The sequence below is a fragment of the Palaemon carinicauda genome, chromosome 30 (genome assembly GCF_036898095.1).
Source record: "Palaemon carinicauda isolate YSFRI2023 chromosome 30, ASM3689809v2, whole genome shotgun sequence".
NCBI classification, from domain to species: domain Eukaryota; kingdom Metazoa; phylum Arthropoda; class Malacostraca; order Decapoda; family Palaemonidae; genus Palaemon; species Palaemon carinicauda.
The window spans coordinates 24,006,967-24,029,803 of NC_090754.1; the positions used below are offsets into that span (position 1 = coordinate 24,006,967).

Genomic DNA, 22,837 nt, shown 5'->3' on the forward strand with positions numbered 1-22,837 from the left:
CACGCACCCATTTGCGTAGTTTCTCTCGAGCGATGTCCCTGGCCTCCGCCGATGGGGGTTCCTCGAACGCCTCATGGAGGTCTTTGCAGACAGTGCAAACCTGCGGGTCCCAATACCGGAGAGTCCCTTAGGCAACGGAACAGCTGGCGTGGGTTCGGCACGCCAGGTGGCCATAAAAGTCCGGGCGCCGAAAACTACAGAAGGCGCTCTCACACCGGATGTACTCCTCCTGTAAAAGAAGAAGAAAGGGGCACATGAGTCTACAGAAGGCTTTTACATTGACTTAAAGTAATCTTAGATTAGTCTTAAAGTTATTCAAACTTACAATATAAGATTCCTTTCCAAGTGTAAGCTTAGGATAGGTAAGCTGGAAATGAAGCAGAAAAGACACAAACTTGTGCATCCCGCCCAGCCAATTGCCGTGACCCCACACCACAACTAATTCTAGGGGCTCCTTAAGAGCCTTTTTAAGAGGGGGAAGGAATATCTACAATGGATAAAGCATAGCTTAGACTTCCTCCAGGGTATTAGTCATGGTGAGAGGGGGAGCCGAGTTCATTCAGCATAAAAGAAAGGGGAAGAAAGGATTCTTCCCAATTCAGATAGGTCCCGGCAATGGACTGTGCATGGATGCACAGAGTATGCTAGAAGAATTTACTGCACAACTATACACCGTAGTTTTCTGACTAGGGTATGTACTATACCATAGATGTACTGGCTATCGTATATAGCTATACAATAGACACTCCCCCCGCAAGGTCGGCAGGGAAGATGTGACAGTCCACTGAAGTAGTATGATTAGGTGGCTCCGGCAGCGTGACGGCGTGCCGGAAGCGCGCCAAGCGTCGGAAAATCTCCATCGAGGGGGAACCCCTCCCAGCCATCAGTCTATGTGGCAGAGAGAGGGCGAAACCTCAGGATGATGGCAGATCGCCGGAAAGTCGGCGGCCCCGGCAGTCGGCAAGCAATCAGCGAAGGTATTCCAACACTGATGTCAATCAATGAGACAGAGAGGATACAGGGTTAAGCTGACAGCTGTTGCTGGCAGGGTAGTGTGGCAGTGGACCGGCACTGATGAGATAGAGAGAAAGGATAAAAGAAGAAAGAGGGAAGGGCAGTAGCTCACTACCCAACCTCTTCTTCTTCCGGAACGTGTGTTCAAATGAAAGGGAGAGGGTGGCAACCTTTCATCCAGCCGCAGCAGAGCCGGCAGACGGCTAGAGTTGCGGGTGGCGGCCCAAGGGAAGACCGAAGAACACTCTAAGATAGAGAGGTCTTCTGCCGGCAGACCGACCTGTCATATGCTATCCCATAGTTCGACTACATGCGGGAAGCTTAGCAGTTCGGACTAACCAACGAAAGGACCGAGCCGACCCCATAACCCGTTGGCACACGGTAGAGTTGTAGGACGGTGGACAGAGGTGTGATGGATAGGCCAACACTAAAGGACAAAGGGGGGAGGGGCGAGGGTCCTGAGGGGGAGTGTAGGGGATGGCGTGAGCCCTCACCGAAACTTGGGGGGGGGGTTGTTCTGTTTCAGTACCAGCACTATCCCAGGTGTAGGAAGAATTCATTCTCCAGCCTAGGGTAGGTTAGCACAGCGAAGGTACAGCACTAATGTACCGTCCTAAACTATAAGAAACAGAATCCCATGGCCTGCCTAACCTAGGCTAGGGAAGGAGTCCCCAGACCAGGGAAGGCAGGTGTAGGACAAGTCGCTAGGCCACAGGGAGGAAGGGTCGTAACCCTACCAGGTGTGGACTAGGGAGAAAGGCAGAGGCCCCCACCTTCGCCGACCAGCAGAGACCAATAGGAGAGTTCATTCACCTAATGGGGTAGCTGGGGGGCGAACGACTGGTACTCTGAGGTTCTGTCCCAAACTCAAAGCTCATGTACTAGGGCTAAGAGTGGGGAAAGAAAATCCCAGCCTAACCTTACTTGAATACGATTTAAGGCAAGGAGGGCTAGGACGTAGCCTAGGCTACCTCAGAGGGAGGAGATTACCTTGGATAAGGTAACTGGGGAGGTGAGAAAGTATACAAAAGCCCTAGCGTTAGGTTAGGGGAAAGGGAGTCGACTATCGAGATCATCGAAACCCCTTGTATACTTCCTAGAAGGCGAAAACATGTGCAATCACTGAATCTTATATGTATAAATGCCCAACATCTTCATTTCGTAAATTAACACTAGGAACACTTATTATATCATGCATGAAAGTAAACAAAAAACGCCTAGGCTATCGAGCCTAGGGGCTAGGCTAGCAATCTAGCATACGAATTCGGCTACCTACATTCGCCGAAAATGAATACTATCGACATAATATAACTAATTCCTAGCAATGAAGACTAAATAACTAATGCTGATAATTAGTTATAAGACCGGGAAGGTTGTTCTGGCTAACTAAATAAAGCATGCGAAACGAACAACAGCGTCGGCGTCATGATGCCTCCGGTCAAGGCACAGCTCTGCCACAAAACACGGTATTTTAAGATAAAAGGGCTTTACTTTACAGCCAGAGCTGTTTTATACAATACAAGAATATGGTACTCAACTTTCCAGAAGAAGGCGAGGCAGAAGATTGTGACATGATGAATTACTTAGCCAACAACAGGGGAAAAGCACCTGGTCATAAACGCTACGTAAGAAGGAATGGGGAAGGCGCGCAACGGTGACGTCAACCAGATGGCGGCGGTTATGACGTCACAGAGTACCGTAACAGTAACGAAGGAGGAGAACTTAGTAACCGCTCCTCCCATAACTTGCCACTCTTCCCCCCTTGAAGCTTAACGCTATGTGGGGTGCAGATAGCTATGTGGCGTGTCAAGCATATGTCCCCTGTTATTATACGATATCCTAAAGGGAAACCTTATGGGTACTTGCGCCAGAAGTTAGAATTCTGTGAAACCTTTAGTTTAATTCTCTGGGAATATCTACTGTAGTCATATATACCCTTAGGAAGCTACTGAAGAAACCTTCCATCAGGACGACATGACTTGAGCCCAAAAATATGACTATGGACATCTACTAATATTCACTGGATCATCATACATCATCTCATCACTCATGCCTTGTGCTTTTAGTCTGGATATCAAAAGGAGAGCTACAAGTCCAGTTTGGGTTGTACAATAGTTTAAATGATGCTTTTAACCTAACTTTCATTAGTTTTCCTATAGAGTTGGTAACGTCTGTAAAAACTTATCCCCTTTCCATATATGTTTAACCACATATAAGTGAATTTCTATAGGGCTATTTTTCTAATAGGGTCTTATTATTGGTCTGCAAAGGGTAAATGAATATCCAATTGCTGATTCCACATATATGGAGGCAGACCATTGGTGATTCCAAACATAAGAGCAGACTACACTCTGATAATTTCACTAAGGTCTTGAAATTCAGATCATCAATAAAGTTTTTCTTCAATAAAAACAAAAGATGATTAGAGATAATACTTGTACCTTGACCTATATAATAACATCCAAAACCATACTACGTAATGACATACCGTACAAATACATACAAACCTTAGTCTTCTTTACTTACTTGGAGCCCTCATAGCTGATTTTTAGGTTTTGTGAGCAGTCCCTGAAGATATTCCTAATCTGGTCATCATAGAGTATATTGGTTTCAGAGGGAAGACCACTTACAACCACTGTAGTAAAAGGATCATGGCCACTTAGTTCTCGATCCATCTCTTTCTCATAGTCATCAGTGACATTTCGTTTGTAATAGTATGGAAAAAATGCACTAGCCATACAAAGCTGAAAAAATAAATGTCATATGAAATAATGACGCAGTCACCAGCTCAAAACATATACAGGTAGTCGCCGACTTACGACGGAGATCGGGACCAAGAGATGTGTCGTAAGTCGATTTCGTCATACAGTATGTCGAACTAAAAAAGTGAAGTTTCCGTAGATTTATTATGATGCGTTATGATTCGGCAATCATCTCTATCATATTTTATCAACATTTTCTTACTGTCTATCATTATTCCATTTTCTTGTTTTATAGGATATCATATGCTCTATTAATGCATTTCAATATTCTATTTTTCAATTTTGGAAGCATTTTACCAATCGAGAAGTACTTAAAATTTTTTCTACCTTTGGTTATGATCAGCTGATCTGAAAGTGCCGCTACCTACCGTATCAAAATATGGCGTACATACGTATGGCATATTTTTTTTCTTTTAGAATTTCTTAACTTATTAGAAATATCTTCATGAATATTACATCAGCTCCAATATGTTACAGGAAATCAGTTTCCATACAGTTCGTCTAATCATTAGGTATAATGCGAAATAGTTGTACAGTAGCTCTTTCTATGTGCGTGTGCTCGCTCTCCCAATCGCATACGGGTGGTTCATTTTCAAAGCTTCATACAGTATTCAATTTTTCAGTTGAATATTGAGCCTTCATATTTCATTAGACATTATTGTGTTTAATTGTGGTTTATTAAAGCACGTTTATATTTTATTTTTCAATTTCTTGATCATATCAATAATCAAAAAATACTTTTGATTTACTTTCGGTTGGTATCAGCTGATCTCAAGGTCACGCTGCCGTATTACGATTATGTGCACATATAGTACGAATAACACTGATTTATATAATTTTCTTGGCATTCGAAATTTCTTCATAATGAATATTATGTCAGCGCCAATATGTTATAGGGTACCACATTCTCCATACATTTTGTTTATAGACCTTATTATTAGTTTTAAAAGGAATATGCACCTCTCTCTCTCTCTCTCTCTCTCTCTCTCTCTCTCTCTCTCTCTCTCTCTCTCTCTCTCTCTCTCATTTTTAATTCAGTTAAATTTTCACATTTCTTTGAAAATTATTAAACAAATCTTTATATCATCAATTTATGTTTTGATTATGGGAATAGCTACACATCGGAAGGAAATCACTTGATTTGCCTCTCGCCTTCCGCCAGAAATATGTCATCAGACTATTTTTCTTAAATTTACAGTAAGTTGTACTTATCTCATAACTAATGATACAGACCACTAAAACACTTGATATCGTTACTGGGTGTTTCGATGATGGGAATGCTGTCATAAGATTACTTGGTAACACAATGAAAGGAAATCATTCGGTTTGTCAGCGCGCTTCCGCCAGATACATGAAGTCACAAGACGCGTGACGTAAACTCTACTAAGAATGACTTGCAAAATATGTAAATTCATTTCCTTTTTTCTTTCAAGAAATGAAAAGAAAATACTAACTTACAAAGCAAAAGTATTTCCTTTTTATAATGTAAAAGGAAATATATTATTTTCAAGAAAATATTTGTCCTATTAGTATACTTTCTTTAGATAAACATCGATCTATTATCAGAGATTAAATATAACTAGCGTACAGTCAAATTTACGCTGCGTAGTACTCATGACAACCGATACAGACACACAAAATACATTGTATCGTTACTTAATATTTCGAAAATGAGAATACTAATATTAATCACTAGCCTATTGGAAGGAAATCACTGTATTGCCAGGTCGCTTTCCACCGGTGATGTGACGTCACCAGACATATATGAACTCGACAGATATTAAAACTTTTCTTAATGTACTTTTTACTGAAAATGGATATTGAATATTAACAATAAAAGAAAATAATAATTTAACAAGATAATTCAGTTTATTTTTATACAAGATAATAAATTATTTTCAAGGAAATATTCGTCCTATTTCCGATAGACTTGTGACGTCATCACCCTGAAAAAAATCGTCGTAAAGTCGAATCGTCATAAGTCGCATAGGTCGTAAGTCGAGCATTATCTGTATTTAATTTTGCCAATTGTAGAGCAACGAAAGATTACGAGCTTAAGGATGAGATGAATTGCTTCATCTATTAATAAGAAGCTTTTCAACAAATGTTGATAAATATACACTATGAAATTAAAACAATCTGCATCTATATTTTTGTAAACCTATTGAATTCATATATAATAAAGTTGCAAACTAAAAAGATTTTCCCCGAGTCTTTCGACACTCTTATTCCATAACCTAAAACTCTCAATGATTTTTTTCTCCCCTACAACCTAAATTTCCTAAGTAAATGCAAAAATTATTTTTATTTGAAAAAAAAAATGGAAACTCTTCAACAGAACGAGATTTCTTTGAAATGTTCATATACATCACACACACACACTATGACTTTTCTGGTTTTGGAAATCTACATCATTTAATGAAGGGAAAAGGCACCATATAGATATATATTAGCAACAGATTTTTCATGATAAAATATATTTCTATACTTGCCTGATTTACAGGTTGTTTCTCTCTTGATGCTCAGTTATATCGATGTTTAACCCTTTTATCCCCAGGCTATTTGGAAATTTCCAGCCCTTAACCCCCAGGGGGTCATTTTTTCCCAGCACATTTTGCAGTATATATTTTTTTTAAATTGCTCTAACCGCCTTAATTTTTGTCATAGAGAGGTCAGGTTGGTCTCATTCTCTTGGAGAATGCCTGAATTTTCTCAAAAAAATTATCAAAAATATGAAAAAAAAAATTTTATAGCCTTTTTTTGCAAGGACGTACCGGTACGTCCATGGGGGTAAAGGGATGGCTTTTGTGAAACGTACCAGTACGTCCTTTGGGGGTAAAAGGGTTAACTTTAAGTTAAAAAAATTTGAATTTTCTCTTTTAACAAGACTTAACAAGAAAGCACATCACATTTCTAATGCCTCAAGTCTTGTCCAAATATTATTTCACAACGTTTACAGAACAAAGAAATTTTTGGATGTAAAGCTCACCTTTTCTATTGAGAGAACTTGAAAGCATATGGAAAATCTTTAGTCTTAAATCCTTCTTAGCTGTGAAATAAGGCAAACAACATAAGACAATCTTGTGTTCAAAGCCTACAGTAAAATATAGTGCTTATGGTGCAAATGTGTGTTTAGCAAATGCCAATGCCAAAAAGAAAAGTTTTAATTGTAAGATCTTTAAGGGGCCGGCCAGATAATGTCGTTATTTAAAGACAGGACTTTGACATTCATAGGGCTTGATAAGGTGACTTAGAGCATCTCCAAACTGCATAGGATTTTTGCCTCTGACCTTCGGTTTTGCGATGCCAGGGATATTTAGTCTTAAAATTAGTGTTTTTCAAATTCTATCTCCTCCCTTGATAATTAATATTAAAACCTGGGATTACTACCCTATATAGACCTGTTGTGTTCCTCCAATAGAATAGTGTTTTTTTATCTAAATCTCATTTTTTTTTTCTATAATGTCTTTCTAAGTTATATATCAAATTTCAATGCTATATCTTTAAAACTAAGGTAGAAGATGGAATTGGAAAGCCAATATGTATAGTTTTGAGATACGGGCGTTCAAAGTTTTCCTTCGTATTTTTACAAAGACAATATCAATAAGTCATGATTATTATCAATTTTATGTTCTTTATTCGATATTAATAAACCAAAAAGTTAGTTATAATAATTCAATCCTTAATGAAGATCCCATTGCTCAATACCTTGCTTCTTTAGGCTCCTGGTCACTTCTTCATCCACAACACACACACACACACACACACACACTCACACTCACTCTCTCTCTGCTAATATCGCCAACAAACATTACCCACTTCTGCTTATTAGAGACAATGTTCTTTATCATTATGTTAGCGAGATGTTAAAACTGTCTTTTCCTCTTTGGCATGATGAAATTCTTGACTAAACCAAGAAAAACACGTAAAAACGAATGTCAGATGTTAAACGTGTACTCGTCCTGAGATTTGTGCTAGCACTGAAACCCGAAGAGTATAATATTTAGTCTTGTTACTCATGGAATCTATACAGATGACATTGTTCATATTTCTTTTCATATTAAAATGGAATAATCATCAAAATTTATAACAGAAGAAATACAGTGCTGCATTTTCTTGTGGGGATCAATGTTTTCGGCTTGTTGAGCTACTTTTAATAATTACCCTATAACTATGCAAGTAAGTGAATTTTAACAAAATATTTTGTATACGCATTCTACATTGCCATACGAAGCTCATTGAATTTGTTCAGGATTTTGTGTTTTTCGTCGTATACCTCCTTATATTAGCACACCGGCCGGGACCGCTAACCAAAAATTTTTCCATATGTTCAAAACATGAACCTTTAGAATACTGTAATATGTCTAAATTCCAGATATTACAGCACCCAATTGGAAGTATTACAATAATTATAAAAAAACAAACATACCCACTATATCATCTGCACCAGATAAATGGTTGAAATGGAATGTCTTTTACCATAAAAAAAACTAAATATAAAACTTAAATTACTATCCAAACTAACTATCTATCTATCTGTCTATCTATCTATATATATATATATATATATATATATATATATATATATATATATATATATATATATGTCTAATTTCCAGATATTACACCTCACAACTGGAAGTCTTTCAATAATAATAATAAAAAAAAAATTTAAACACACTCGCTATATCATCTGCAACAGATAAACAGTCAAAATGGAATGTTTTTTCTACCATAAAAAATAAATATAAAACTTAACAATATTATCCAAACTAGTACTAGTCATACATCTCTCCACTGGAGCCTATCAAAATAAATATTTCATTGTCTTCTGATACAATTTAATACCAAAACCTTTTGGAACCTATAATACTAACAATCTAGAGGATATAAAAAGAATAAAAGCATCATTTCTGAGAATATGGTGGATAGTCGCCATGTGGTTGAATGTAGCTCACATGGGCTTGGATGCATCATATTCAAAATTGGCAGCCTGAGAAGATTGGTTTTGTAGGGCAATCTCCTTGGACACTGACAACAGAAGCCACAGATCAGTGAACCACTTCCTCTGCTGCCAAAACAAATCTGACAGCTTTATCCTGCTATTCATATAAATATTGAACTTGTTTCTCATGTGACAAATCATGGTGAAATGTGGAACAGCATAAGGGTCCAGATCCAGTCTTGTTTCAGATTTACCTTCAATGATAAGAGATCTGGAACTAATGTATAAAACACCTCTATATTTTTGTTCAGTGACGTTGCAAACATGCCAATGTTTGGTAGACCGCAACAGCTCCAAAATTCCTAGCCATACTAACAGATGTAGAGACCATTCGATTAGAATTATTTTGTTTTTCTTGCTTAATTGATCTGCTAAGTCATTTGATCTTCCTGGAATGAACCAAAGAAGGGTTATTCTAAAGTGTCTAAGTCAATAGCCACTCGCCTATTTGGTACGGGGATTGTGACCGCATACACCCTTGGTTCCAGATGAACACCAATGCTGTCCTATAGTCTGAAAACACTGGCACGGTTTACCCTACCACTAGTGGTAATGATCCTGAAAGGTTTTAAATACTGCTATAAATTACAGGCAACTGTTATGAAGAGTTAGTTTCTACAACGCCCATTTCGCTAACAATGTACAAGATCTTTGAAAAGAGGGAGTTCTGGAATCTTCATTTCCGAGGATACTTTAAGGGATAACAGACTGCAATCATCCTACCAACTCAGGTGTAGAAGTTCATTCATTAGTGCTGAGATTGTACGTAGATCGAATATTTTTTCAATTTACATTTTGATGAAATTGGAAGGCCCTTATCTTTAGGCATCCCATCAGAACAATATTCTCTACAGAAGTCATAGTCTCTAGAGGCCTCATCCACATCCGAATAGATAAACGCTTCATTCTTTTCAACGTTTCCAGCAAATAAAAGAAAATTACTAAATCCTCTTTCTGGAAAAAAAATCAACAAGAAAAACTTGCCATTATAATTCCAAAATATATATTATTCTGAGATGGAACCAGAAGAGACTAACAAAATTCTTTAATTGCTCCAGCAACCTGAGCAACCATACTTGATTAAACTGAATCCTTCAAAAAGAATGCTAGCAAATAGCCAATGAGAGAGAGAGAGAGAGAGAGAGAGAGAGAGAGAGAGAGAGAGAGAGAGAGAGAGAGAGAGAGAGAGAATTGAAGTTTTCTGGCATCCTGACATCGAATAAGAGAGAGAACTAATACTGTAATGAGTTAAACAAATGTATTACAGCATATGAAAATTATGTTTGCTTATAACATATCGGTTGTTATGTAATACTATATTAACAAATACAGATGTTTTGAATAAGTTAAGAAATAGTATAAACGATACATTTTGTTATTGATTTGTATGTGCATCAGCTGATCTGATCACAGCACCCAAAATACCTCGATTGTTATAATACACACAAAATTTTAAAAAAAGTACATAAATATTCATTAAAGCACAATTAATTATTTAAATAATCATAATTTTCTAGAATGCAATAATGTTTCTGAAACAAAATGGGATATTTTAAGCTATGTATATATATATATATATATATATATATATATATATATATATATATATATATATATATATATATATATATATATATATATATATATATATATATATATATATATATATATATATATATATATAATATATATATAGTATATATATAGAGAGAGAGAGAGAGAGAGAGAGAGAGAGAGAGAGAGAGAGAGAGAGAGAGAGAGAGAGAGAGAGAGAGAGAGAATCAGCTGTTGAACTAATCAAATGCACTGTTTTTGTTTATTTAAAAAAAAAATTATTTTCGAGATATATGTTTCTAGTTTAGAAAATAAGCTGTATTTCTGTTTAAGACAGTATAGCTATAACATACTGCGCAAGAAACGACACATAAGAAGTTGCGTCGTGCTTCAAGAAAACGTGTAGGTTACGAGTCGTCAGAACGAAAACACCAAACACTTACAGTAAGTATAGTTAAGCTGTATTCTAGTGATAGTACTGTACATATATTACAGTAATATACACTACAGTATCAGTGAGTATTAGATTACAGTACAGTATTACTAGATAGGAACACCTTTCCTCTTGGTAAGGGTAGAAGAGACTCTTCAGCTATGGTAAACAACTCTTCTAGGACACTCTAAAATCGAACCATTGTTTTCTAGTCTTGGGTAGTGCCATAGCCTCTGTACCATGGTCTTTTACTCTCTTGGGTTAGAGTTGTCTTGCTTGTGGGTACACTCGGGCACACTATTCTATCCAATTTCTCTTCCTCTTGTTTTGTTAAGTTTTTATATTTCATATATGAAAAATGTTTATTTTAATGCTGTTATTTTTCTCAAGATATTTCATTTCAATTGTTAATTACTTTTCTCGTAGTTCCCTTATTTCCTTTCCTCATTGGGCAATTTTCCTGTTGGAGCCCTAGGGCTTATAGCATTCTGCTTTTCCAACTAGGGTTGTAGCTTAGCAAGTAATAATAATAATAATAATAATAATAATAGTAATAATAATAATACAGAACAGTAAGGGGATGATGACGACTCTGTAAGTAATTACTTTAGCACAATACTGTACTGAAACCTTAATGTGTCCAGTACGTAGTGTACATGTGTGCAAAAGTACTGTACCCTGTATATATGATTATAAACTGTTGTAGAAATTAAATTAAAACCATATTAGGCAGTATTTACTATGTTAATCATCAGCTCAGGCACTTGGTCCAGGCAAGAGGCAGTAACCTTTTAGGCTGAGAGTTAGCCCACTCTAGTGCAGTATTTATTTGCAAAAATCCCCCTTTCACGGCTATGTCTGTAACCTAACTACCGTGAAGACAGTGGGTGGACTTTACTGTATAAGGTAAATTTGATAGGGGACACAGCTTGATCCAGAGTTGCCAATGCTGGATATAAAATATGCAAAGACAACTGGAATTATAAGTTCTTAGCATATATAGGTTTGTTACTAAAATTTTATTCAAGAAAAATCTATGGCATGAAAATATAATACCCAAATTATCCCCTTGAACAAAGCACTACAGTAACCCCTTGAGGTATGAGTTTAATCCGTTCTGGGACCGAGCTCGTATTTCAATTTCCTCGTATCTCATATGAATTTTTCCCATATAAACTAACTGAAAACAAATTAATCCATTCCCACCTCTGAAAAAAACCCTAAAAACAGTATATTACAGAGGAAAAACATGTTTATAATTGTTGTAATCAACATCCTACGCTGACAAAATAACAAAGGCTATAAACTGGTTATGAAATGTAACATTATTATGGGGTTCTTACTTTCGAGGAAGACGGTAGCGGCTAATGGCAGTGTGTGCGGAGGAGGAGGAGGGAGAGAGGAAGGGGAAGAGAGAGACTTGACGGCAACACGTTTGGTACGCAACACTTTTGTAACACTACGTAACATAACCTTAACTTTAAATTCAACTTAAATGAAATTCAACTTTAAATCTAACGAATGAAATTAGCTTACTGTACACACTCTTAAAAATAAAATGTAAATTTTACGTTACACTAAACTCAATTCTACATTTTCTTTTCATTTTCATTTTTTTTACTTTTCTTCTTCTTCCGGCTTGCTTTTTTTTGCCTCTCTTTCACCTACACTTTTTGACGGCCTTTTTAAAAGGAACCTATCTAGGGATGTTTGTTTTTGTCTCCCCTTCTATATGTTGCAAAAATGACGCACGCAAGTGTCGTCACACAAAGCTAACGCACGACCACTCGCCAACTTGTCCGGGTGCCTCTTTCCCATAAAATTAGAAAACTCCTGCCACTTCACTAACATGTCTTTGATTTCTGCCGTAGAAAGGCAGCCCTCGTCTTCCACCTCCTCCTCGCTACTGAGCTCCTGCAACACCTCGGAATGTGTCATCTCCTGGAGCTCGATCAATTCCCGTGTCGTGAGCTCTTCCTGATGGTCCTTGACAAGGTCGTTCAAGTCTGCCTCATCTACCTCAAGCCCCATGGACTTTCCAAGAGACACGATTTTGTCCATCACAATAGGTTCGGGGTGTTCAGGGTCTGTTCTATCGAACCCTTCAAAGTCCCTCTCAGCGATGGAAGCTGGCCACAATTTCTTCCACGCTGAATTAAGAGTTCGCTTTGTGACACCCTACCATGCATCGTCTATAATTTTCAAACAATGGACGATGTTGAAATGTTCTTTCCAAAATTTCCGAAGGGTGAGATTGGTGTTGTCTGTGATATCAAAGCATTTCTTGAACAAATGGTTCATGTAGTTTTTTAAAGTTGGAAATAATTTGTCGGTCCATGGGCTGGAGGAGTGGCGTGGTGTTGGGCGGGAGATAAAGGACCTTGATGAACCGGAATTCATCAAGAATGTCCTTTTCGAGACCAGGAGGGTGACCAGGGGCATTGTCAAGGACCAAGAGACATTTCAATGGCAGGTTTTTCTCAGCCAAATATTTTTTGACGGCTAGACCAAAGTACCGATTAACCCATTCTGTGAAGAAATGGCGGGTAACCCAAGCCTTAGCATTAGCACGCCACATCTCTTGCAGTTTCTCTTTCAAGATCCTTTGGCTCTTGAAAGCATGTGGGTTTTCCGAATGGTACACCAGCAGTGGCTTGACCTTACAGTCACTGCTGGCATAAGGCTAGAGTTAACCGGTCCTTCATGGGTTTATGGCCCGGTAGTCTCTTCTCCTCTGCCGTGATGAAGTCCTCCTGGGCAACTTCTTCCAGAAAAGGCCAGTTTCATCACAGTTGAAGACTTGTTGAGGGATGAAGCCATGTTGGGCAATAACCGAGGCAAAGGTTGTGACGAAGTCCGCCGCGGCTTTCGCGTCGGAACTTGCTGCTTCCCCATGCCTCACAACCGAGTGCATCCCAGTCCTTTTCTTAAAATTATTCAGCCAGCCACGACTGGGTTTGAAGGTTTCCGCTGGTGTTGAAGTCTCCCCTTTCTCGGCTGCTTGCTTCCCTTTCAAGGCCTCGTAGATTCGACTGGCCTTCTCGCATATGAGAGTCTCGGTCACGCTATCTCCCGCCAACTATTTCTCCTTTATCCAAATAAAAAGAAGCCTCTCCATCTTGTCGTGAATATCACTAGGAAGATTGGAAAGGATGGTTACTCCTCTGGAAGGCTTGGTGTTCTTTATAGCCTCCTTCTGCTTGAGGATGGTTCATATAGTTGACATACTGCTCTCGTAATGGCGCGCCAGCTCAGTCACTCTAAGGCGTCTCTCCTGTTTTGCGATTATTTCATGCTTCATCTCCATTGTCATCATACGATTTTTCTTCTCATTACAGTAACCTTGTTTGCACTCGCTTGCTTTGGACCCATTGTTTATTCACTTATTCTGCACCGATTCACGCAAAAAAAACGTAAAAAAAGCAAACAATACCGCCGATGCTCAGAGATAGCTTCAAGTGACAGAGATCCGATGGGAAAGACCGAGTGATACTGTCCTCGTGATCAGCCTCTCGCACACGTGGCCATTTGGCGGCCTCATAGGGAACTACTGTACCTCGTATCTCAAATTTTTCCTCGTTTCTCAAATTTTTCTTCGTATCTCAGAATAAATATTTGCTCGGAACTCTCCTCGTATCTCAATTTTCTCGTATGTTGGGTCGCTCGTATCTCAAGGTATTACTGTATATATGTAATATTTCTATTTTATTATACAATCTGGATATGTAGTATGTGAGGTGCTTGTTAGGTGTTAATGGAGAAGCGAGGTGAATGCAAGTAAAATTTATTCAACAGACAACGAGCTTATATGCAAGCAGTTGTCAGGAAGAATGTAAAAAAAATTCAAACTAAAACATGCAAGCTTGAATAGGTTGTTTTATTATCAGTGTGGGAAAGACCGAGAAAATAAGCAATAGCATTACATTGTATGACCACGTGTGGTACATGGCTCCCCCTAAAAAACATACATGTGAAATAGGGCATACTGCTTTAGAGAGGCAAACTATAGGAAGGTAATCTTCCAAGAGATAAGTAGATTTTAGCAAATCAATGGAGACCCAGACTTCTTTGCCCTGAATGTTAATTAAGAAAGCCTTCGGTGTGCGACGGATAACAAGCAAAGGACCCGTGTAAGGGGGTGTCAGCAGTAGCTTGCTAGTATCATTGCGCAGGAAGACGTGTTGCGGCTTTTAAATCTTTAGGTAAACATTGCTTTGCTGGGGGCTAATAAGTTTGGCGGCATAAGAAAATTTTCATACAGCATGAAGTAGGCGCTGGAGATTATCTGAGTGATTGTAGATGGAAAAAATTCTGCAGGGATAACCAACAGGTCACCATACACCATTTAAGCTGCTGAGGCATCCTGGGCCTTCTTAGGAGTGGTCCTTAATACCAGGAGAAGCCAGGGAAACTGAGTAAACCAGTATGAGTTAATGCAGTGGGACATCAAAGCTGCTTTGAGAGTTCGATGAAAATGTTCAACCCTTCCGTTGGCTGCAGGGTTGTAGGCAGTTGTCTGCATCAGGAGATTTGCTAATGATATCCACAACTGAGAAGTGAAAATGGTACCCTTGTCAGAAGTTCTATGCTAAGGGATACCAAATCTTATATTGCTCTCAAGGCAACCCCTGCCTTATATGCAGTTGAAAATTAAATTAGCGATTATGGTTGTTAGAAAATTTCTCATAAGGGGAAAGTTGTAATAACATCTTTACACTAGCCTTACAATTCATCATCATCATCTCCTCCTACGCCTATTGACGCAAAGGGCCTTGGTTAGACTTCGCCAGTCGTCTCTGTCTTGACCTTTTAATTCAATACTTCTCCATTCCTCATCTACTACTTTGCACTTTATAGTCCTAAGCCATGTAGGCCTGGGTCTTCCAATTCTTCTAGCGCCTTGTAGAGCCCAGTTGAAAGTTTGGTGAAGTAATCTCTCTAGGGAAGTGCAAAGAGCATGCCCAAACCATCTCCATCTACCCCTCATCATGATCTCATTCACAAATGGTACTCGAGTAATCTCTCTTATAGTTTCTTTTCTAATCCTGTCCTGCCATTCAACTCCCAATATCCTTCTGAGGGCTTATTCTCAAATCCCCTAAATCTATTGGAGATTGTTTCATTGTCATAAAATGACTCATGTCCAGAGAGTAACACCAATCTCACTAAACTGATATATAGTCTGATTTTTATATGAAATTTTAGGCAATTTGATTTCCAAATTTTACTTAACCTAGCCATAGTCTTATTTGCTTTTTTCAATCTTTCACTAAACTCTGATTCTAAAGACCCTGTATTGGAGATCATTGTTCCTAAATACTTGAATAATTCTACCTCATTAATCCTTTCTCCTTCTAAAGATATTTCATCTTCCATTGCATACTCCATTCTCATCATCTCTGTCATTCTTCTATTTATCTTCAGGCCCACCTCACATGATATTTTATGCATTCTGGTAAGTAAGCATTGCAAATCCTGTGGTATTCTGCTAAGGACAGCATCATAAGCATACTCTAGGTCTGCTAAATTCCTATCACCAATCCAGTCCAATCCTTCTCCATCATCTCTAACTGTTCTACACATTACAAAGTCCATGAAGAGGATAAACGACATAGGTGACAACACATTTCCTTGGAGTACTCCGCTGTTCACTGGAAACTCACTTGATAAGACTCCATTACCATTAACTTTGCACTTGCTATGCTCATTAACAGACTTAATCAAATTTACATATTTAAGAGGAATTCCATAATAACACTGGACTCTCCAAAAAGTTGGCCGGTGCACACTGTCAAAGGCTTTTTCCTAGTCCACAAATACCATCAAAAGGAGATTTCTATATTATACGCATTGCTGTACAACATGTCTCAAAATGAAAATTTGGTCAGTGCAACTTCTACCTTTCTAAATCCGACTTGTTATCCCTCAGCTTTTCATCAATCTTTCTCTAATGTTTCTTAAGAATAAGCACACTATATATTTTCATAACTGACGTAAGTGTTATGCCTCTGTTGACATAAGTGTTATGCCTCTGTAATTATTGCAATCAGTCAGGTTTTCCTTTTTAGCTATTTTCACCAAAACTCCTAACTCCCGTTCATCAGGTTTTACCTCTTCATGCCACATTCAACAAAATAATCTTGTAAGTAGTCTCGGAGTCACTTTATTTTCGGGCAAGTATCATCTCGGCAGTTATTCCATCGTATCCAGAGGCTTTCCATCTCTTTAGTCTTTTGAGGATAGCTTCGACTTCAAACACACTGAATTCATTCATGGCATCAAAGTCTTCATCAGCTTCAGGTATATCAATCAAATGATTCCCTTCATATGTCCTATTCATAACCTCACTAAAGTGTTCCATCCAATGTTGTCTTTCTTCATCTTCTGTTACTATAACAGAGTCATCTCTCTTTTTGATGGGTATTTGCTTCTTTATCTTTGCCCCAGCTGAGATTTCATTAATAATTCTATGAGAAGATCCCACCAAAGCCACTTCCTGAATTCATAGCTTTGTCGGCCTCATCTGCTTTACTGTCTAAATACTCTCTTTAGTCATTCCTGGCTTTTCTTTTGACCATGCTGTCAATACTGGAATACTTAGCATGCTCTACCTTGTAATTTTCATTACTTCCTCGAAAACTTTCAACAATCAACTTCTGTCTTCGTCTCCTATTTATAGTATCCCAAGTATCATTTGATATCCATGGCTTTCTCCTTGTAACTGTTTGTCCCAAGACTTCACTACCAACTGACTGATATGTTCTTAATATCACACCATTCTTCATTAATTGTCTGTTCTTCGTCTCAAAGTCTCTAAGACTGCAAATCGATTCCTACATCCAATTGCAAATGTTTCTCTGTGCCTTATAATTAGAGAAAATAATTATTTCAATGAATAAAGAAGGCCTACATATATTATTCAAATACGAGTATATAGGTCAGAAAAATACAAGTATACATTTATGTATGTGTAAATATATAAGTACAGTCAGCACTCATTCATGCGGCCATTTTTGTAGAGACTGAAGACAAACACAGTACGGTATTGCCCAAGCCAGTGTTATTGCCATTAGCTGCTATAGATTGTCTCATTATTTTACTAGAGGCTTTACTATTGGAAGGAAAGGTAAATGGGGATATAACCAAGCTCTGAGACAGAAGTCATACGAAAATTATTGATGTTCATGGAAAAAAGTTGTGTGCGTGAACATGTGTGTGTGATATTCATGTATCTTTTTACAAGTCATTACTACACAGTACATGTAAGTCTTTCACTTACAAATTTCATTAAAAAAATAATTTAAGTAAAATATATATTTTCTAAAAAAAAAATAAATTCACAACCAAAATACCTGGTTATGGCTCTATTTCATTAAGGAATACTTTTATGTTATCATTATACCATAATTTCAAATAAGACTTTGAGAAAAGGGATTTTGAAGAAGGAAAAATCTATTTCTGGGGAGAGACCTGTGATGCACGGTGAAAAAGTCCTTCTTTACACTTTTTCTGATATAAATGTTCCAAATATACCAGAGAAAGATAAAAGCATGGAATGCAGAGGTTACTACCCTCGCGCGAGCACCTCGTGAGTGTCGTGTATACATCAGGGGCGTGTGAAAACCACTATTCACAGGCTGTCTTCCATTTAGATAATTCCTTCATCAAAGGGAAGGGCCGTAACAAAGACCCCAGAAACCACACTTGGATCACGCCACCGTCACCCACACGAGCGCCCTCTAGGTCATCCTTCTGCAAGAACATATAGCTTGGCAAGGAAAGGGTGAGTCCGTACAAAAATAACCGGGAAGGGTTTCACCGGGCGTCACAGGTCTCTCCCGAAAAATAGATTTTTCCTTCGTCAAAATCCCTTTTCTGGGTCGACCTGTGACGGCCGGTGAAAATGTACCAGAGAATGCCTTCTAAGCCCAATAAAGTAATAACATAACGAGGAGAATACAATCACCATGTACGACAATAATATAATATAATAATGTAAGTAAACGTCCAATTACCAACTAGCCAAATGACATAGGGAACGTAAGGCTAAATAACTATGACGACAAGGAATAAACTGAGTGTCGAAACGCAAAAGGCATCAAACCTTACATGTCTAAGCATATCTAAACATTAAAGGAACGGTAACTACAATAACAGTTAAACCATAGGAATTAAACATGGCAAATATCATAGGGCTAACGAACTACCCAGGAGAGTGACGACGTGGTGTGAATGGCGGGTAGGAGGGAGAAGAGAAGAGATGGAAGAAAGGAAGAAAAGATTAATGGGGAGAGATAAGGCTCCCCGCTGCCACCGTCGGGTATTTAAGGGCCTGTAATATCTTTAGATAGTGGCGTTTGACAACCATAGGGGATTTCCAACCCGTATATTATTTAAAATCATCAAAGTCCCTGTTCTGGAAGTAATTGATGGAGGTATCTACTGACCGTATATCATGAGCCTGGGGAAATGATTCCGGATTTGTATGTTTAATGAAGTAGAAGATTTGTTGCCTGATACCGTGAATGGAAATAGTATCTCCTTGTTCCCTGATAACCAAGGGGCCAGACGAGCGGGTGGCAGTTCTAGCTAAAAAGGCCTTGAGAGTAGTGACTGGACACAGAGAAAGGATCCTGGGGAAGAAGAATAATCTTTCGAGGAGAGCACCTATTTTGCGGATCCTCATTTTTAGCTAGGAAAGCTTTGTCTGGAGAAAGGAGTACTTCGGCTGAAGGGAGGAAATCTATGTTTTCCGGGTTTCGTGAGAGAGCTGCTAGTTCTGATATTCCATCACCTGAGGCCAAAGCTGTTAGAAATAAAGTCTTCCTAAGAAGAGTGATATAAGAGCAGGATTCATTGTCCGTGGCCGTCACAAGTTTGAGGACACCGTTCAGAGACCAAGAGTCCTTTTGTGACCGAACCGAAGGTCGAAGCCTAGCACATGTTTTTGGAATAGATGAGAAATAGGAATCAGCTAGGTTAATGTTAAACCCAACAAGGAAGATCTTCTACAAAGCTGACTTGATGGTGGTCAAAGTGCTATCTGTTAGGCCTTTGTCAAATAGGAACCTCAAGAAAGAGATGGCTAGATTCGGAGACATACGAGTATGGTCTGAACTCTTAGGAAATCTGCTAGTTCTTAACGGCAGAATCATATTGGCGAATTGTCGAGTCCCTTTTGTCTGATTCGATGAAGAGAACGTTTTCCGGGTCAATGTTCGCGTCTCTACGAGCTGCAAACTTCATTAAGTCCACAAAGTTAGAGTTTTGGCTATCCTTGAGTAATCTGACACAGTGAGTTTGGATTACTTGGGTCAGTTTGGGGAACGGGATCCGGAAGGGACGGAGTTTCAACTCGAGGAGGAGAGGAAACCAACTGTTCTTTGGCCAGTGAGGTGGCACTAAAGCCACTGCCCCCCCGGAAGGAGCGTAGTTTGTGTAAAAGTTTCATTAGAAGATTCACTGGGGGAAATAGGTAAATCTTCTTCTAATGGTTCCAATCCAGGGTTAATGCGTCCATGGCATAAGCCTGAGGGTCCAGGGTTGAGGTCACATAACAAGGAAGTTTGTGATTCATCTGAGTTGCGAATAGATCTACCTGGAGGCCCGGAACCAACCTGTCTAGAGACCATTCTGACTCCAGTGGTTTCGTCCTGGATAGTGAGTCCACTCACATTCTGGACTCCCGCTAGGTGAGTTGCTGACAGGAACCAGTTCTTTTCTGTTGCCAAGGCGAAGATAGTGACCAGGATCTGATTCAGGTTGGGTGACTTGGATCCTCCTCTGTTGACGCAGTGTACTACGTCTGTGCTGTCTGACCCTACTCTGATGTGGGTCGACCTCGGAGAAGAGTCTCTCTTCAGGGTCAAGAACACTGCCATGGCTTCGAGAACATTGATATGAGACTGTTTCATGGCGGGTGACCAAGAGCCCTGAAACATCCGATGTTCGGAGTAATCCTCCCATCCACTTACAGACGCGTCTGTATGGAATGTCACTTGTGGAGGTGGGAATTGTAGAGGAACCGATTTGGAGAGGTTCTTCGGTTCGGACCATGGGCGTAGTCTCATTTTCAAGACAGAGGGGATCTTCGAGACCTTGTCTCTTAAAGGTACTGTAGCTCTCTTTCTCCAAACTCGATTGATGTCTTTGAGTTTGACTTTTAATAGGAGATCTGTTACTGAAGTGAATTGGAGAGGGCCGAGGATTCTTTCTAAGGCTCTTCTGGACACCTGTTTGTGTTTGAGAAAATTCTTGATCTTGGAAGCTATTCCTCTTACCTTTTTGGAAGGGAGAGACAACGTGTGCTTCGAAAGGTCCCACTGAATGCCTAACCATTCTAAGTGGCCTGATGGTTGCAGGCGGGACTTTGGAGATTGACCCGAAATCCCAGGTTGTCGAGAAATCGAAGTACTTCCTTCGTAGCTCTGTTGCCTTCTATGGCCGACCGGGCCCAAATGAGCCAACCGTCCAGATAAGCAATGATCTGTATCCCTTGGTTCCAGAGTTGTTCTATTACTGTCTCTCCCAGTTTCGTGAATATCCTGGGATCAATGTTGAGGCCGAAGGGCATGACTTGAACGCAAAGGCTTTCCTGCCTAGGCGGAAACCCAGATAAGGAGAGAAGTTTCGAGCTATAGGCACATGATAATAGTCGTCGGTAAGGTCGACAGAGGTGGTGACGGCCCCACGGGGAAGTAAGGTCCGTACCTGAGAGATAGTCAACATCCGGAACTTGTCGCAGAGAATGTAAGAGTTTAGCTTTGACAAGTCCAGGTCCACTCTCAATGCCGACAAGCCTTTCTTCGGAATTGTGAACAGGCGGCCTTGGAACTTCAGTGATCGAACCCGTTTCATTGCTTTCTTCTTGAGTAACTTTGTGGTGTAATCTTTCCGGATGGGAGTGGATTTCTGGGAGAAGGTCACTGGTGGGGGAGGAGAACCTTGTGGCCATTTCCACCTCAAACCTTTAGAGATTATGCTATGATCCCACAGACCGAAGGTCCAATGGTCTCGAAAGTGGTAAAGTCTCCCCCCTACCGGGACCACCTCGTTGTGAGGGAGTGAATCTAGGTCCTTTCCTTCCCCGAGCCCCCTTTTTCCTAGGTGCCCCTCGATGGCGGAACTGTCTTCTACTCCTGTAGCTTCCTCTCTGGTGTCCACGAAAGGAACCAGAGGGTTCGGAGCTAGGGCTGTATGCAGGCGAGGACATCCAAACGGGGTTGGGCTGTGTACCTGGGGAATCAGTGAGGTAGACCACCTGATGAGGGGGATTCGGATGCAGAGACGTCGAATCAGAGGAAGACTGTGATGACGAGTGGGTAACTGACGATTGATGGCAGTGACCCCGGTTCGTTTTGTAGGGGGTAAATCTCTGCTTCTTCTTGAAGAAAGCTTGCTTTTGGTCTTCGACCTTCTTTTTGGCAGTGAGGCCCCGCCTCACCTACAATTTTGGTTTGCTCTCGTATCATCTTGTAGAACCTTGTTCACCTCCTCCTGAGGGAATAGGGTTTTATCCCAGCAGGAGGAAGCTATCAGCCTGTTCGGTTCATGTCTGATAGAGGCCTCAGACAGAACGTATTTCCTACAACTAACCCGAGCAGACCACAAAGCGTGTAGGTCGATTTGGTAGGACAGAGATAGGTTCTTCGTGAATATCCGAAACAAGGTCTCAGTGGGATAAATCGAGGCTAGGGACTCCCCGAGGTGGGGTCCGTCTCTTTAAGAGCCGGCATGGCAGAACCTTCTTTGACATCTTGAATAGTAAGACCTGTCAATTTATCCGTAATAGGCAAGGTAATAATGAGAGCAGTTGTAGATATGGCGTAGGCCCCATTGTGTGGGGTGAGCTTGGAATTAGCGTACCCCCAGACTGACAGCATCCTGGCCCAGACAGCTTGGGCCTGCTCTTTAGGAAATATTACTGTTACCTTCAGTACCTTGTCTAACCTAACCAAGGCATGCTCTTTCAAACGAACGAATCCGTTGAATGGGAATTCTAGTCCCGGAGGGTAAATTCTAGGGCCTCTAGAGGGCGGACGCCTATGTCATCCAGAGTTATGGTACCAT

The 22,837-nt window shown here is 39.7% G+C and overlaps 1 protein-coding gene across 1 annotated transcript in view; it reads right to left on the bottom strand.

Moving 5' to 3' along the window:
• Window positions 1-22,837, bottom strand: part of LOC137623430 (ATP-dependent RNA helicase TDRD9-like) — a 266,190-nt gene that overhangs the window by 180,381 nt on the left and 62,972 nt on the right. Inside the window, exon 6 of the mRNA XM_068354264.1 lies at window positions 3,541-3,758. Within this exon, the coding sequence (XP_068210365.1) occupies window positions 3,541-3,758 (218 nt within the window). The remainder of the gene's footprint in view (window positions 1-3,540; window positions 3,759-22,837) is intronic.